This window comes from Stylophora pistillata, chromosome 4, assembly GCF_964205215.1.
Source record: "Stylophora pistillata chromosome 4, jaStyPist1.2, whole genome shotgun sequence".
In the NCBI taxonomy this organism is placed as follows: domain Eukaryota; kingdom Metazoa; phylum Cnidaria; class Anthozoa; order Scleractinia; family Pocilloporidae; genus Stylophora; species Stylophora pistillata.
The window spans coordinates 28,682,368-28,700,951 of NC_142522.1; the positions used below are offsets into that span (position 1 = coordinate 28,682,368).

The 18,584-nt window shown below is 40.9% G+C and overlaps 1 protein-coding gene and 1 pseudogene across 2 annotated transcripts; both read left to right on the plus strand.

Moving 5' to 3' along the window:
• Positions 1 to 117: 117 nt before the first annotated feature.
• LOC148733213 (short transient receptor potential channel 3-like) lies at positions 118 to 8,805 on the plus strand. Its single transcript, XM_088759157.1, is given in 9 exon segments — positions 118 to 1,313; positions 1,822 to 2,119; positions 2,378 to 2,882; positions 4,465 to 4,660; positions 4,910 to 5,068; positions 5,224 to 5,289; positions 5,861 to 6,070; positions 6,592 to 6,643; positions 6,646 to 8,805. Coding segments are annotated over 9 exon segments (2,472 nt in total). The 5' UTR covers positions 118 to 353; the 3' UTR covers positions 6,672 to 8,805.
• A 901-nt stretch (positions 8,806 to 9,706) lies between these two features.
• Positions 9,707 to 18,387, plus strand: LOC148733214 (short transient receptor potential channel 6-like; annotated as a pseudogene). The gene is made up of 8 exons (XR_016000833.1): positions 9,707 to 10,928; positions 12,980 to 13,277; positions 13,533 to 14,037; positions 15,341 to 15,536; positions 15,787 to 15,945; positions 16,102 to 16,173; positions 16,755 to 16,964; positions 17,486 to 18,387. The product of XR_016000833.1 is annotated as a short transient receptor potential channel 6-like (transcript).
• The last annotated feature ends 197 nt before the right edge of the window (positions 18,388 to 18,584 follow it).

The window sequence follows — 18,584 nt, forward strand, 5'->3', positions numbered from 1 at the left end:
ATCTCAAACAAAGGTCTGTGATCTATTCCTGAACAGACGCGCAACAACATGAATTGTATTTTTTTATGTGATAAAAATAGCAAAATTTTATGAATGGCGACGTTATCCAATCGTCTCTGCAGCAATAGATCATAAGTAAGAACCAATCGAAATCCGAGGTGGATTCAAACTTTTGATTGATTGAATTTCTTCATTCAAGAATAGTAGTACATACCAAAAGAAACATACCTAGAGTCCTACGACTGTCAGTTACGACTGTTTCGTCACGCATTAGTGAAAATGCATGACCCTACGGTAACCGCATAATTAGCATGATTTATCGACACCTTCCCAAACATCCTTAGTTGCTGAGTATGGCGGGAAGTTCTGAGCCCCACTTTGCTGCAGTAACCCTCGAAGATTTTACTGATTCACATGTTGGAGACGTAACACTCAGCGAGGAGCAGAGTAAATTTCTTGATGCTGTTCGCGATGGAGACACACACGGCGTTCGTTTGTACGTGCTCGAGAAACATGTCGAAGTGAACTGCGTGAATTCGTCTGGAGAAACAGCTCTGCTGCTAGCAGTAAATAACGACCGTCGCGATATCGCCAAGTTACTTCTTGAGAATGGAGCAGAAGTGGGGAATGCCTTGCTACAAGCTGTCGCCAAAGATTCGGTCGAGTGGGTGAGAGCGTTACTCGACTTCGCGAGGGACGCAGAGAATGGGCCGGCTAGTCCAAGCAATGTGTCTTCGGAACAGCAGACGAACCGAGTTAAGCATAATAAATTCGTTTCCTCTTTAATGTTAGCTGCCCACAAGGACAATCAAGAGATCGTGAAGATTTTCTTGGCGAAGGGTTTCACGATTGAAGAACCACCATTTCATGACAGATCCTGTGAGTGCGACGAGTGCATGCGCTTGGGAAAGCGACTGGGGACTTCTCTTTACCGTTTGCGGAGTTATCGAGCGCTGGCTAGCCCTGTATACTTGTGCATGTCCTATTTACTCGACAAATCCAGCGACCATTCGGTGGAAGAACAAGACATAGCCTCGTCCAAAGATCCGATCGTTCAAGCTTTCCTTTTAAACCGGAAGTTAGAGAGTCTCGTCGATACAGAGTACGAATTCAAAGCAGATTACAAACAGTTGTCTGAAAACTGCGAAGAATTTGCAGTAGCACTTCTCACAGAGTGTCGTACGATGGAAGAAATAAGTTGTGTAATGGAGGTACCTGGTATTGATCAAGTACAACATGTAGAAGTCAGAGGGGGACCAGAAGCCCAAAAGCTCAGCGTGCTGAATTTTGCCATTGCTAATGGTAACGAAAAGGTACGATTAACAATATGTTGGCATGCGTAAGAAGCAGTTGTTCTGGTGACTAGGTATAAAGCAGTTTTCAATTTTCATGTCATGCCTCCTTTAATTAAGAGAATTTGGAAGAAAATAGAATAATTAATGCAATGTCATTACATCTCTAACGTAATTAATGGTTATTAACGTCAGTGGTCTTTCTTTTGAGGAGGAAGGAGAAGGAATAATTCTCTCCGTCCACCGTTTTTACAGTGCTTCTCGTGAGAATTAATTTTCGTATGGTGAATCTACGAGCAAGTTTATTTATTTTTCTGTAACACCTGCAGAATACTCATGAATATTGAATTAAATTTTTTAAAATTTTCCTTAAAAGGAAACACCATCGTAGCATATAGGAACTCGGGTTTCAAAATTGTTTTCAGTGGGACACCGTTACATAATGGATTTAAACCTGTTGGGTGCAAGCTCAAGTCTTTGTATGGGCGTTATTATTTTTTGAGATATCATAACATCTTGTTTTCTCCAGTTTGTCGCTCACCCTTACAGCCAACTCATGCTCAACTCAGTGCTGTACAACAGATTAGGAGGATGGGAAGATTTTGGGTTCCTAAAGAAAATGGTGTACAGTGTAATATATACATTACTGCTGCCAATACTGGCTCTGTTTTACTTCTTGGCGCCTAACTGTCAAGTCAGCAAAATGCTGAGGAAACCATTCTTCAAGTTTGTCAGTCACGCGGGTTCGTTTTGCAGCTTTCTTATCCTGCTCATATTTTCATCGATTCAAGACTTCTTGTTTGATGTGCTTCAGTTTTCAGTCGTTGGTAGGTGCTTTTCTGAAAATTTTTTTAACGTTTGTCAGTCATTTGCTCTCATAAATTGTTACCTAACCAACTGATGGGTATTTAAGTAGTAGTTGAGTAGGAATGGGAATATATTAGTAATCTCTAGTACGTTGAGTGTCAGAAGTTATTTGGAAATGTTTCGGTTTTGAATCACGGCTTCACAACGTGTGCTTGTCTGCGCCAAAGACAGTATACTTAATAGTTCTTACTTTGAGTATTTATTGACACCTTGAACAGATAGTTTTATAGCACTGTGGATCGCCGGCAAGTTGTTCCAAGAGACAAAGAAAGCATTTCGTCAGGGAAAAGAGCGCTATATCTCACAATACTGGAACCTTGTCACGCTGTTCATGTTGGGCCTCTTCGTGCTCTCGGGATTTCTTTGGCTCGCCGGGTTTTTCATGACAAAGCATGAATTTGGAGGCTCGGCAATACCCATTGAAGAGGTATTTGGTGACAAAGCCCACGTGTACGCCTACGACCTTCTTCTTTTGGCTAATGCCACATTTTCTATAGGTCTGGTGTTGAGCTTCGTTCATGCCTCTAATTTTTTTCAAGTCAACTCCATTCTCGGGCCTCTGCAGCTGTCCTTGTTGAAAATGATGCGAGACATCCTCAAGTTTCTGTTCCTGTTTTTGTTATTGTACCTTGCATTTGGTTGGGCTGAGCGGAAGGTTTATTCCCAGTACGTACAAGCCAGGGAAAAGTTTGTTGGAAATAAAACCGAACACAAATTCTCCGAGTAAGTACTAGATATTCATGTGTATAAAATATAATGTTTGCCTAGGCGATAATGGAGATACTCGTGCCTTGAGTTTTACCCCAATTGGTAGAGGATAGCAACATGTACACGTCATGCTACATTCACCCCACCCAAGGCAACTGATTTTAAGAATTGCCGCATTCAAATAAAAACCAGACCCTCGAAACTCGATTCCCAAAATTCGACTCTCGATTCTCGAAAATCGAACCTTGAGACTCGAGCCTCGAAACCCGACCCTCAATCCATATGAGACATTTGATTATTGGAAATGTACATTCGAGTTGATACTGTTAACATACAATTGATCGATTCTGATCGATATGACGGCTGAGAAATGGAGCTCGTCTATCGCACTTTATTTTCATAACGGACCGTTGTTACCGCAACTCTTTGAGCCAAAACGTCTAACACTAATTCTAAGCCTTATGTAGACCGCCTGGTTTTCCTCGCAAACGGTTAGCTAAAATGATAACTTAAAAGCTTTACTTCAAATATTTTTTTTTTGTTGGCATGTTTCCTCAAATGATGTATATGTGGGCTTCCTAGGGGGCCGGTCATTATTTATCCCCCGGGTAAGAAGGGAGGGGGCGTCGAAGGATTTTGTCTGTGTCACGATAAAAAAATCTACCTGATCCCCACTCGAGGGTCTGTGATATTCTGCTGATACCCCCCCCCCCTTTGGCAATTGATTGGAAGTCAATTTTTTGAGTCCCCCCTTCATGCTCTTTTGGCGACGATTGATCCAACTCTGTCCCTCCTAATAACCATGTGACCCCCCCCCCTAAAATCTTCTGTCCTCTCCCACCTTCTTCCTCTCAGGCGATATATAATGACTGGTTCCTGAGAAGACTTGTTTGTGGAGACCCAGCTTTGAGCCTTGGTTTCGCATTATGCCGGATGTCTCGTTACCAGGGGCGGATCCAGGATATTTTTGAGGAGGGGGTGCACCACTAAAGAATGGCGTAACTGACTGGTGACCAGACGTAAACAAATTGTAATAGTGAATACGAAGAAGGCTTTAGCCTAGGCAATAACGTAATATGAACTGCTGAGAATACATATGAAACGATATAGTACTTCCACACCAATAAACCACATAGTGTTCTTTTTTTGCAGAATACCACTTGTATTAGAAAGTCGCAGGTCATCTCAGGGGGGGTGTGCACCCCCTGCACCCTTCCCACTAGATCCGCCCCTGGTTACTATACTACACCAGAAAAAAATATCTAGGGCTTTCATTTTGTTATAGTTTTTCAGACTCGTTGGCGCGACAACGCGCGAATGTCTTTCCAAACTTCCTTCGGTTACAAAACAGCCCTGAGTCGCATCAGGTATTAGCTCATTATAGACAATGAAAATTGTCAATTAACTAAAGATTCTTTTTATGAAATACAGCAGTTATAGAAGAGGCAACCAGAAATGGCTCAGTATTAGTTTCTATATATTTCTTGCCATATTTCCTGTCGAAATCTGACTAAAATAGCGTGGCACAAAAAGGATGGGGTGGGGGGGAGGGGAATGTGTCATGTTAACCTGTTCCTTCACGGTTCAATTTTAACAGGATCGGAGGAACTTTAAGATTTCTATTCTGGGATTTGTTTGGAAAGGCAAGTCTTTCGGACCTGAACACAGACAAGAGCTTCATCATCAGTCAATACACAGGAGAGGTACTTCTGGGATTATATAGTATCATCTCCATTTTGGTCGCCCTAAACATGCTGATTGCCATGATGTCGAACTCCTTTCAGAGGGTCGCGGTAAGTTAAATCAATGAAAGCCTGTTTACTTGAGCGCGTTTCCTCATGTTGCATATGGTAATTATCGTTGCGCTGAAGGTGTATCTCCCAAAAGGTATTGATCAAAATAGGGTGATTTTTCGCTGCTACAAGCCGCGACTCACCGCCCTTTGATGTATATCTCACGGAATATGATAACTTTCAACTGCAGTTTTCTGATAACTTTTCGTAGACCTCTTAATAACAAATAACGACTGTTTCTTTTTAAAGGATGATGAAGATATTCAGTGGAAGTTCTCGAGAACTCGAATGTGGATGTCTTATCTAGACGAAGGCAACGTTATTCCGCCGCCGTTCAACCTCATTCCTCCTCCTCATTCGGTAATCCGTCTCTGCAGAAGGTTTTGTGCCGATCCGTCCTCCTTTATGGTAGGTGGAGAGGCTTGAAGATTTTATATCGTCATTTTCCAGTGAGTCGTAACAATGAATTCGTGTGCAGCACGTTTGATCATTGTTGCATACACTTAGCAGAGTGGTAAAGATTTTTAGTTTGTCTTCTGCTTACGTTTTTCTTCTTTGTTTAGCGTGGATGCTGCACTAGGCGAGAAACATCAGTGTCGCGATTGAAAAATAAGGTGGACTTACAGACGGTAGGTGTACATAATGCAACTTAATACACCCTAATTGTGTTAACGTTCGCAGAACCAATTTAAACGCTAAGCCTCGATGTGACGGCAATAAAATTTTAATAAAAAAGGCATTCCTTGATGCCCTGTGGAAAAGAAAAAACACGAAGAAAACATAAGAAAGTATAAAAGGTTACTCTCGTACCCAGACCTTCCACGGCCAAGCAGTCCTACATTCCAGTTACAGTAACACGGTAGGATCTGCTTGAGTACGTTGTTTTGTTAACCACGCTTGGGATGAATTTTTCTCTTATGGGATAATCTCGCTTATCGTCGGTGAAACGATCCGAGAGGTTCGTGACCTGGTCGTTAATGGAACGACTCTGGCGTAGGTCGGTGAACCGACTGGTAATCCTTTTCCATGGTGACCAGTCTCAGAGAAAAAGGCGTCCTGATCACAGACTTTCCACACCTCGATAATTTGTTCAAATGAATCGTACATCATTTATAAATCAGCTATAAAGGCTTTCATGAACGAACATAGACCAACAACTTTTTTCTTTTTTTTTTTTCTTTTTTTTTTTTTTTAATCAAGCGTCGCGTGGTAATGAGGCGTTTGATCCAGCGGTATCTTCTCGCTTCTGAGAATTCGAAGAAACCCTGCCAATCCGATGCTCCTCAGCTTACAGCGGAGAGATTGGGGAACAGCAGCGAACTGAAGGACGTGATCACACAGTTGCAAGGCATATTGAGAAGGAGTGAAGAAAGCAAATGTCCAGCTGATGCAGCTAACCCACAGCTTGAGGTAACCGTTAATCGGGAGACAAAAATTTTCTTGTGTGCAATAAGGAGGACTTTACACTACAACAGGACAGCAACGGGAACAAGCGTGATGAAACATAAGACATATTAAGTAGAAAGCTGAGGCGCTCAGCACGATGTAGACTATTACACAAAATACAGAGGCCGAAGTGGCGTGTATTGAAACAGTTTACTGAGAGAGCTGCCCGTTTTATTGAGGAAGGGTGTCAATGTGAATCGATAATTATCTACTGTATGGAGGTGGTAGCTTTGGCTGGGGAAATGTCAGCTTCAAATTGATCAGTTAATGATAGGGCAACAAAAGCCACTAATATTCGTTTCACGTAATTGTAATTACACATGTTGCGAGGTCAGAAGTTAAATAGAAAGGTTTTGTTAATTACTCTACCGATACCTCTTATATGGAAGACCACTTTGTTATTTTGAGATGTTGCGTATGTAGTAGGGGAGTATGTTTACAGGAGGGCTTTTTAACGCGCCTTTTCTTTTTGTGATTTCCTTTAGGGAAAAACTAAGGTGGAAATTTATCACAGAAGCAATGGGACTCCTAATAAACCATGAAGGACATGGACACTATACTGTGAGCTATATATTGACAGTCTAAGAACATTTTTTTTAATAGACTTCTAGCCAGTTAGATGCGCATAGCCTGAGAAATAGGTTATCGTGATGTCTTTATAGGCAAACATGTCGCTCCCTCACTCCAGTATGAACGATGACTTCGCATCAAACTTCGCACTTTAAAGTCAGGGCCGTCGGTAGTCTTGCACTGAAGGTGACATACTTTGCACATTTTCTTTCAACTGCGAGAAGTAGATTAACTTCCATATGATATTCAGGATTATAAACGAGCAGATCGACTGGGGAGTCTAAGGGGAAATGAGTTTCGTCATTAAAATTGAAGAATAGGCCTTAGCCTTCACGTACACTCATACCTAGTTTTGGTAGGAGATCTTAATTTTCTTAAGTTTTGTGTCCAACGAGTTGCTCATCGTGAGGTTTTGATAGTTTTTACATCTTAACAAGGAGATATGAAAGCTTCAGGTTTCTGTCAATGATGATCACAAACCGCATCGTCTGAAGACGAAGATGGAATGAAAAGCGTTTAGGTCTGTCTACGGGCCTGTAACTCTTTTCAGTAAACATAGTAAACAAAGAGAACGAATTGCTTTTTAATATCCATCTTTGTTTAATTACCCAAATTAAAGATCTGATACAGCTCGTAACTCGAACGTGATGAATTTGCTAATTTGGCGCGATTTCGAGACACTGTTTTTCACCGACCATTAATTCGTAGGGGATATTCAATATTCAATATTTAATCTTTATTTGACCACGGTATTAAAAAATTCATCAGGCATGAAATATATATATATGAAAATAAATAACCTAAGTTACATTGTTCAACTAAATTACTGTATAAAATTATTCAATTACATACAAAGCAAAAGGCCTGTTTTCCATGAATGCGGTGGCTTACATCCTATTAGAATAACTGTGTAGAAGAGACTTAAAATTACATAGAGATTCTGCTTGCCTTAATGTTTCAGGAAGACTATTCCACAAAACAGCACAACTGTAGCGAAAACTATTATGGAGATAATTTGTGCGTGGCTGTGGAATAGTTAATTTGTTTATAGAATCTCGAGGAGTGTATAAACCGAATGCAAATATGGCGTCCAATTTGAACTGCCATTGTTCTGGACTGACTAGCCTCTCACACATGTAATAATCCTTTTGTGTTTCCACGTGAAGACTATTTGCATTCGGTTTACGAAGTAGTGTGAGATAGAGCAATAAATTTCGAGCTTAGGTACTCAGGAGCAAGGCCATTAAAAGATTTGAAAACCATTAAAGCTTTTTGGATATTTCGCTTATTCCTAAGATTTTTCCAGTTTAAATTTTGGAACAGGTGCAATGCATCTGTGTCATAGCTTGAAAAAGTTAGAGCCCGTACTGCACAATTTTGGAGGTTTTGAAGTTTGTCTGCTAGTTTTACGCCACAGCTTCCCCAAACAACACTGCAATAATCAAAATGCGGCTGAATCAAGGCTTTGTAGATAAGATGCAGTGTTGCTGGGGAAGCAAATTGTCTGACTCGTTTGATAGCTGCAATACCAGAGGCAACTTTTCTGGCCAACTCTCCGATATGACTGCCCCATGCAAGGTTTGCATCAATGAGTACACCCAGAGATTTTGACGTTGATACCTGGTTTATGGGAGTACCATTGATGTTCAATACGGGAGAAGCAGTTAGGATATCTTTGTACACGTTTTTTTCGGACAATAGTCAGTGTTTCCGTACATCATTCCTGTACTAATGAGCGTGCTGAAACCAGAATAAAGCCTGATGTATTTTCTGAAGTAGAAACTAGTCAAACTAGACATCTTCAGGAGATATTATTTCGTTGTAATTGACGTTCCAGTTTTTAAAAAAATTAAAGTAAGTTAAGAAGCTGGCTTCAATTTTAGAGCTATAGGACTTATTTCATTTAGCGAATAGCTTCAACGGCTGTTGTAGAAAATGGTGATATACTATGCTAAATCATAACATAACCAAAGTAAAGCGCGCGCTCTGATTGGTCAATTTAGTGTCCCCCATTTGCCCATGGGTGTACGCTGCTAACGTGAGCAAATGCAAAGACTATTTTTCCGCGCAAGCTTGTTTTTTCTTGTCACGTAAGATTTGTTAAATAAAAGGGAATTCTTTAGCTACAATGTATCAATGTTATGGTATAAAACAAATGGTAAACACCACAGCGTACGCTATTGAGTTATGGATGCTCTTGGGAGGTTTGCTAAGCACTGAAGAAGCTAGAGTCGCTCTCGGCTATCGCGTCGAGCGACTCTTACGCTTCTTTCGTGCTTAGCAACCTCCCGCGTGCATCCATAACTCAATAGTGTACGCTGTGGTGTTTACCATTTGTTAAATGGCACCGATCTTTTGACTCAGTTGCAATTGTCTAAAATGGTGCTTCTTTGAATAAAGTAGCCGATGTAAGAATTATCGTTTGCGGAATCATAAAATATTTTAAGGATGTCTTTCGAGAAAAAACCAGAGTTTGACGATGCATATCTGCTGACGATGCATATATTTTTTATGGCTCATTTTATTTATCCTTTTGCTTAGACAATACTTCGTATCTTGCCATTAAAGTGAGATAAATGAAAATAATCGTCTTCACCGCTTCAAAACTCCACATAATTTAAATACTTTTAATAATATGCTGAGAGCGTCGACTTATTTTAAAACCAACCACATCGTAAATAACCACGGACTTGGCCAACTGCGACTGTGGGTTCGTCGCGCACGAGTGAAAAGTGCATAAAGCATTAGTAAACAAAGCCGCTGACCAGATTGGAATTTGGTCACCCTGTCAAGTCAAGTCGGTCACACAACGAAAGGTTTAGATCGCTTTATCATATAAGGGGCAAAATTACTGAATTGTGATTGGTCAAGACAGAGGGCATTTTTTCTTAATTTTTGTAATTGCCCCGGGCAAAATTACTTGAAAATGATTGGCTGAAAATCGCTTAGCAACGGCTGCCAAGGTAAAGAAATTTCTGTTTGTTTTGTAACAATGGTGTCCCGTTTTGCGCGAGATCAGTAAGAAAACATTTTGCCCTTTATATTATAAACAAGTAATCACATGGTTCCTCGTAAAATTAAGGATTAATATCACTTGTGTTTTCGGAAGTTGCAAAAATTGCCCTCGTCGCTGCGCGACTCGGGCAATTTCAGCAACTTCCGAAAACACGCGTGATATTAGTCCTTAATTTTACTCGGCCCCTTGCTATTACCTATACTAATTGAGCATGATTGATAGACGCTCGCACAAGTTGAAGTAATTATCTAAAGTCAACTTAGAATGAAGGCAATTTCTGAACCGTATCTCACAGCAGTTAACCTCGAAGACCTGACTGATGGACATCTTGAAGACATAACACTCAGCGACGAGCAGAGTAAATTTCTTGATGCAGTTCGTGACGGCGACGCACATGGCGTTCGTTTGTACGTGTTGGAGAAACATGTCGATGTGAATTGTGCGAATTTGTCCGGAGGAAACGCCCTGCAGCTAGCTGTAAGCAACGACCGTCAAGATATCGCCAAATTTCTTCTTGAGAATGGAGCTGAAGTGGGGAATGCACTGCTACAAGCTGTTGCTAAAGATTCTATCGAATGGGTGAGAGCGTTACTCGATTTTGTGAAGGACTCGGAGAATAGACCGGCTAGTCCTAGCAGTGTGTCTTCAGAACAGCAGACGAGCCGAGTTAAGTATAATAGATTCGTTTCCCCTTTGATGTTGGCTGCCCACAATGACAACCAAGAGATGGTGAAGCTTTTCTTGGCGAAAGGTTTCACGATTGAAGAACCGCCATTCCATAACAGATCGTGTGAGTGCGACGAATGCATGCGCTTGGGAAAGCGATTGGGGACTTCTATTTACCGTTTGCAGAGTTATCGAGCGATGGCTAGCCCTGTATACTTGAGCATGTCGTATTTACTCGACAAATCCAGCGACCATTTGGACGAAGAGCAAGACATAGCCTCGTCGAAAGATCCGATCGTTCGAGCTTTCCTTTTAAACCGGAAGCTAGAGAGTCTCGTTGATACAGAGTACGAATTCAAAGCAGATTACAAACAGTTGTCTGACAACTGCGAAGAATTTGCAGTAGCACTTCTCACAGAGTGTCGTACGATGGAAGAAATAAGTTGTGTAATGGAGGTACCTGGTATTGATCAAGTACAACATGTAGAAGTCAGAGGGGGGCCAGAAGCCCAAAAGCTCAGCGTGCTGAATTTTGCCATTGCTAATGGTAATAAAAAGCTACGATAATGGGTTCCTGTGGCATTTACATAGCCGTTACGAATTTTGCCATTGCTAATGGTAATGAAAAGGTACCGTAATGGGTTCCTGTGGCATTTACATAACCGTTACGAATGCAGTTCAAATATATTGCCTCTAGAATCTGTCCCTAGTGGTCAGTCTTCGAAAAAAATCAGCTCCGAATAAAGATTAATAGTTCATTACTTGTTTGGAAGTGTTTTTTCTGCCAGGAAGCCTCAAAATCGCTCCTTTGGGGCTTTCAAAGTTCGGCGGTTAATTTGGCTCGCTCTCTATCATGAAGAAATGCGACAAGGCAGGCTGCTTACACCACCAGATCCCACACCACCTCAGTATTCGAGACAAACATATTTTACCTTCTAGGTCTTATTTTCCCACCAAAATTCAACAGGCCACAGAAGGATTAACCAGCTGTTGCGGTGACTCGGTTTTCAATCGTACCATTCAACGGTTTACGAGAAAATGGAACGCAAAGTCGTAGATTTGGAGCTGGAGCTCCTCTAGGGGTCCGGACATGAGGGGTTATCAAAGGAATTCCAAACATGCGTTTCGGTTATCGTATCTAACACTCAAGTAAGCTGCCTGCCTTGTCGCATTTCTTCATCATAGAGAGCGAGCCAAATTAACCGCCGAACTTTGAAAGCCCCAAACGAGCGATTTTGAGACTTCCTGGCAGAAAAAACACTTCCAAACAAGTAATGAACTATTAATCTTTATTCGGAGCTGATTTTTTTTTTGAACACTGACCACTTGAGACAGATTCTAGAGGCAATATATCATTCTTGTGCTTTGAGCAAATGAGTCTTTTAATGTACGATGTCCACAATAATCTCGTTCCTGATAACATTACGAACATGTTCACGAAGCTGGCTTCTGTCCACAGTTACCAGACTAAATCTGTTACCAATGTAAATTATTATGTTGAACAAGTTAGAACTGAAAATATGAAGAGCTGAGAGCCATCTCTATTTCTGGCACCTTGATCTGGAACAGTATTCCACTTCCTATCAAAACACTTTTAAAAAAATCAATTTAAAAGCACAATAAAGGAAAAACTCTTTGAAATTCTGAAAAAAGAGGATGATTATATAAGAATTGCTGATATTAGAGTACAATTCTCAAAATTATACCTGTCTGTACTTCCAGTATATACTACGGTCTGCCCTCCTGTTTCATTCTGTCTATATGCCACACGGCAAACTAGATTGTTCGTCCATATATTATAATTATACATATAAATATTCATTTTCTATAGAATTCTTTTTTTTTTTTTTTTTTTTTCCTCTCTTGTGCCCGCCTCGAAAAGCCCTAGCTACTTGCGGGTGTAATTTTCCTTATTAAGCTTAAATAAAATTTGTTGTTGTTGTCGTAGTTGTTGTTTAATATATTTGAACTACATTCATAACGGCTATGTAAATGCCACAGAAACCCATTACCATAGAAACCCGAAACCCCAGATATTTAAGATGGTAAGCCTGTGGTACGATTAACAATATGTTAGCATGCGTAAGAAGCAGTTATTCTGGTGACTAGGAGGGAAAATTTGAAAGTCTTTCCCACCAGGTGTAAAGCAGTTTTCAATTTCCATGTCATGCCTCCTTTAATTGAGAGAATTTGGAAGAATATAGAATATTCAACGCAAAGTCAATACATGTCTAACGTAACTAATGGTTGCGCATATCCTGGACAACGTCGTCATTTAATATTAACCTCAGTGGTCTGTATTTCGAGAAGGGAGTAGAAGGAATAATTCTCTCCGTCCAGTGCTTCTTGAGAGAATTAGTTTTGGTATGATTACATCTACGAGCAAGTTTGTTGATTTTTCGGTAACGCCCGCAGAATACTCATGAATAGTAAATCAAAATTTAAAATTTCCCTTAAAAGGAAACACCCTCGTAGCATAGGAACTCGGGTTTCAAAATTGTTTTCATTGGAACACAGTTACATGATGGATTAAAACCTGCTGGGTGCAAGCTCAAGTCTTTTTTAATTGGGCGTTATTATTTTATTTTTTTTGAGAAATCATAACATCTTCTTTTCTCCAGTTTGTCGCTCACCCTTACAGCCAGCTTATGCTCAACTCGGTGCTGTACAACCGATTAGGAGGATGGGAAGACTTTGGCTTCCTAAAGAAAATGGTGTGGAGTGTGTTATATACATTACTGCTGCCAGTACTGGCTCTGTTTTACTTCTTGGCGCCTAACTCTGAAGTCAGCAAAATGCTGAGGAAACCGTTCTTCAAGTTTGTGAGTCACGCGGGTTCGTTTTGCAGCTTTCTTATCCTGCTCATATTTTCATCGATTCAAGACAACTTGTTTGATGTACTTCAGTTTTCAGTCTTTGGTAGGTACTTTTCTGATTTTTTTTTTAACGTTTGTTAGTCATTTGCTCTCATAAATTTTTACCTAACCAATTGATGAGTATTTAAGTAGTAGTTGAGTAATGGGATGTATTGGTAATCTCTAGTTGAGTGTCAGAAGTTATTTGGAAATGTTTCGGTTTTGAATCACGGCTTCAGTTCACAACGTGTGCTTTGCCGCGCCAAAGACAGTTTACTTAATAGTTCTTACTTTGAGTATTTATTGACACCTTGAACAGATAGTTTTATAGCACTGTGGATCACCGGCAAGCTGTTACAAGAGGCAAAGAATGCATTTCGTCAGGGAAAAGAGCGCTATATCTCACAATACTGGAACCTTGTCACTCTGTTCATGTTGGGGCTCTTCGTTATCTCGGGATTCCTTTGGCTCGCCGGGTTTTTGATGACAAAGCATGGATTTGGAGGCTCGGCGGTATCCATTCAAGAGCTATTTGCTGACAAAGCCCAAGTGTACGCCCACGACCTTCTTCTTTTGGCTAATGCCACATTTTCTATAGGTCTGGTATTGAGCTTCGTTCATGCCTCCAATTTTTTCCAAGTTAACTCCATTCTCGGGCCTCTGCAGTTGTCCTTGGTGAAAATGATACGAGACATCGTCAAGTTTCTGTTCCTGTTTTTGTTATTGTACCTTGCATTTGGTTGGGCTGAGCGGAAGGTTTACTCCCGGTACATACAAGCCAGGGAAAAGTTTGTTGGGAATGAAACCGAACACGAATTCTCCAAGTAAGTACTAGATATTCATGTGTATAAAATATGTTTGCCTAGATGATAATGGAGATACTCGTACCTTGAGCTTTACCCCGATTGGTAGAGGATAGCACATGTACACGTCATGCTACATTCACCCCACCAAGGCAACTGATTTTAAGAATTGCCGCAGTAAAATAAAAACTAGACCCAAGAAACTCGATTCTCAATATTCGACTTTCGAATCTCAAAATTCGAACCTTGAAACTCGAGCCTCGAAACTCGAGCCTCAATCCACAAGATACATTTGATTATTGGAAATCTACATTCGAGTTGAGACGGTTAACGTACAATTGATCGATTCTGATCGATATGACGGCTGAGAGATGGAGCTCGTCTATCGCACTTTATTTTCATAACGGACCGCTCAGTTACCGCAACTCTTTGGGCTAAAACGTCTAACCCTAACTCTAAGCCTTATGTAAATTTCCATGGTTTTCCTGGCCAAATGCGTAGCTAAAATGATAACTAAAAGCTTTACTTCAACAACTTTTCTTTTTTTTGCACGAGTCGTTGGCATGTTTCCTCAAAGATGTATATCTGAGCTTCCAAGGGGGCCGTCATTATTTATCCCCCGGGTAAGAGGGGAGGAGGTCGTCGTAGGATTTTGTCTATGCCACGATAAAAAAATCTACCTGATCCCCATGAAGGGTCTGTGATATTCTGATGATGCCTTCCCCCCTTAGGCAATAGATTAGAAGTCAATATTTGAGTCCCTCCTTCATGCTCTGTTGGCAACGATTGATCCAACTCTGTCCCTCCTGAAAACAATGTGATCCCCCCCTAAAATCTTCCGCCCTCTCCCACCTTCTTCCTCTCAGACGATATATAATGACTGGTTCCTGAGAAGACTTGTTTGTGGAGAGCCAGCTTTGAGCCTTGGTTTCGCGTTATGCCGAATGTCTCGTTACTATACAACACCAGAAAAAAATACCTAGGGCTTTCATTTTGTTATGAAACTTTTTAGACTCGTTGGCGCGACGGCGCGCGAATGTCTTTCCAAACTTCCTTCGGTTACAAAACAGCCCTGAGTCGCATTAGGTATTAGCTCATTAGAGACAATAAAAATTGTCAATGAAATGAAGATTCTTTTTATGATATACAACAGTTATTAAAGAGGCAACCAGAAATGGCTCAGTGGGTAGTGTCCATATATTTCTTGGCATATTTCGTGTAGAAATCTGACTAAAACAGCGTGGCACAAAAAGGATGGGTGTGTGCGTGTGTGTGGGGGGGGGGGGGTTGTCATGCCTGTTGCCTTACGGTTCAATTTTGACAGGATCGGAGGAACTTTAAGATTCCTATTCTGGGACTTGTTTGGAAAGGGAAATCTCTCGGACCTGAGAACAGACAAGAGCTTCATCATCAGTCAATACACAGGAGAGGTACTTCTGGGATTATATAGTATCATCTCCATTTTGGTCGCCCTAAACATGCTCATTGCCATGATGTCGAACTCCTTTCAGAGGGTCGCGGTAAGTTAAATCAATGAAAGCCTGTTTACTTGAGCGCGTTTCCTCATGTTGCATATGGTAATAATTATAGTTGTGCTGAACGTGTATCTCCCAAAAGGTATTGATCAAAATAGAGTGATTTTTTGCTGCTGCAAGCCGCGACTCCCCGCCCTTTGATGCATATCTCACGGAATATGATAACTTTCAACTGCGGTTTTCCAATAACTTTTCGCAGACCACTTGATAACAAATTACGACTGTTTTTTTTAAGGATGATGAAGATATTCAGTGGAAGTTCTCGAGAACTCGAATGTGGATGTCTTATGTAGACGAAGACAACGTTATGCCGCCGCCGTTCAACCTCGTTCCTCCTCCTCATTCGGTAATCCGTCTCTGCAGAAGGTTTTGTGCCGATCCGTCCTCCTTTATGGTAGGTGGAGAGGCTTGAAGATTTTATATCGTCATTTTCCAGTGAGTCGTAACAATGAATTCGTGTGCAGCACGTTTGATCATTGTTGCATACACTTAGCAGAGTGGTAAAGATTTTTAGTTTGTCTTCTGCTTACCCTTTTTATTCTTTGTTTAGCGTGGATGCTGCACTAGGCGAGAAGCATCGGCGTCGCCATTGGAAACTATGGTGGATATAGATATACAGAGGGTAGGTGTACATGATGCAACCGCTGATACACCCTAAACGTGTTAACGTTCGCAGAACCAGTTTAAATGCTAAGCCTCGATGTGACGGCAATAAAATTTTAATGAAAAGGCATTCCCCAAAGCCATGTAGAAAAAAACACGAAAAAAACATAAGAAAGTATAAGAGGTTACTCTCGTACCCAGACCTTCCACGGCTAAGCAGTCCTACATTCCAGTCACAGTTACACGGTAGAATCTGGTAGGATCAGCTTGAGTACGTTGTTTTGTTAACCACGCCTGGGATGAATCTTTATCTTATGGAATGATCTCGTTTATCGTTGGCGAAACGATCCGAAAGGTTCGTGAACTGGTCGTTAATGAAACGACTCCGGCGTAGGTCAGTGAAACGACTGGTAATCCTTTTCCATCTGGTCTTAGAGAAAAAGGCGTCCTGATCCAAGACTTTCCACACATTGATAATTTGTTCAAATGAATCGTACATCATTTACATATCAGCTATAAAGGCTTTCATAAACAAACATAGACCAACAACTTTTTTTCTGTTTTTTTTTTTCTTTTTTTTTTTTTTTTTTTTTAATCAAGCGTCGCGTGGTAATGGGGCGTTTGATCCAGCGGTATCTACTCGCTTTTGAGAATTCGAAGAAACCTTGCCAATCCGATGCTCTTCAGCTTACAGTGGAGAGATTGGGGGACAGCAGCGAACTGAAGGACGTGATCACACAGTTGCAAGGTATATTGAGAAGGAGTGAAGAAAGCAAATGTCCAGCTGATGCAGCTAAACCACAGCCTGAGGTAAATGTTAATCGGGAGACAAAAATTTTCTTATGTACAATAAGGAGGACTTTACACTCTACAACAGGACAACAACGGGAACAAGCGTAGTGAAACATGAGACTTATTGAATAGAAAACTGAGGTGCTCAGGACGATGTAGACAATTGCACAAAATACAGAGGCCCAAGGGGTGTGTCTTGAAACAGTTAAGAGAGCTGCCCGTTTTATTGAGGAAGGCTGTCAATGTGAATCGATAATTATCTACTGTGTGGAGGTGGTAGCCTTGGCTGGGGAACTGTCAGCTTCAAATTGATCAGATAACGATAGGGCAACAAAAGCCTCTACCATTCGTTTCACGTAATTGCAATTACACATGTTGCGAGGTCGGAAGTTAAATAGAAAGGTTTTCTGTTAATTACTTCACCGATACCTCTTATATAGACGACCATTTTGTTATTTTGAGATGTTACGTATGTAATAGGTGAGTATATTTACAGGAGGGCTTTTTAACGCGTCTTTTCTTTGTTTGATTTCCTTTAGGGAAAAACTAAGGTGGAAATTTATCACAGAGGCAATGGGACTCCTACTAAACCATGAAGGACATGGACACTATACTGTGAGCTATATATTGACAGTCTAAGAACATTCTTTTTTTTAATAGGCTTTTAGCCAGTTAGATGCGCATAGCCTGAAAAATAGGTTATCGTGATGTCTTTATAGGCAAGCATGTCGCTCCCTCACTCCAGTATGAACGACAACTTCGCACCAAACTTCGCACTTTAAAGTCAAGGCCGTCGGTAGTCTTACACTGAAGGTGACATACTTTGCACATTTTCCATATCAAACTCACGGGGTACAAATAGTCTCTTACTGAATTTCGTGACCACGCCCACCTCATCGGCCCACTCAAATCGAGTGCGATTTTTGGATGTTATATCATCTTGCCGACTCTCTGTATAAAAAGTTAACAATGTACCACCGAAATATTGAACTGTAATATCATGGCTTTCCATTTTGTGTATTTTTGTACTACAAAGTAAAGTTTTTCCCTCGTCATTTTCACCTTTTCCCGAGCGGGTCCGTCAAAATTAAGAAGGCGTTCCTGGTCAAAACAAGACCGAGCAAGGAGTCTTGGGCGATTTCTCTCTTACGCAAGCGCAAATTGAAAATGTACCGCCAAAATCAAAGAGAGGAACAAATTTCCTTTGTTTTGATATGTAAATTGTCGAACAAGGAGCTGATTGAACCTCGTCAAATGGCTAGTCAAAACAGCCACACATTCCTCCTTTTGCTCGTTTCCTGTTTTATAAGCGTGAAAGCACTGGGAGAAGAATCGGGTAGCTCGGAAAGGGCTTCACCATCGTTTACTTACGAGATAAACAAGTAAGATTTGTAAAGTTATTTTCCGAAAGAGTCGGAATAAATACATTTTTTTCAGGTTAGATTGCTGTTTTTTCCCTAAACGTCGTCCAATAAATTTTTGTTGCAGCCTACTATACTATACAATTTCGAAGGAAAATATTCAGATGCTTCACCGTCCCCGAAGGGGGTTCTGTCCTGGTGTACCGGTTCACAAGGGAATTACCATTGTTCTTTCTTTGTTTAGGGGTTATCGGTTAGCTATTGTGTATTGTTTGGT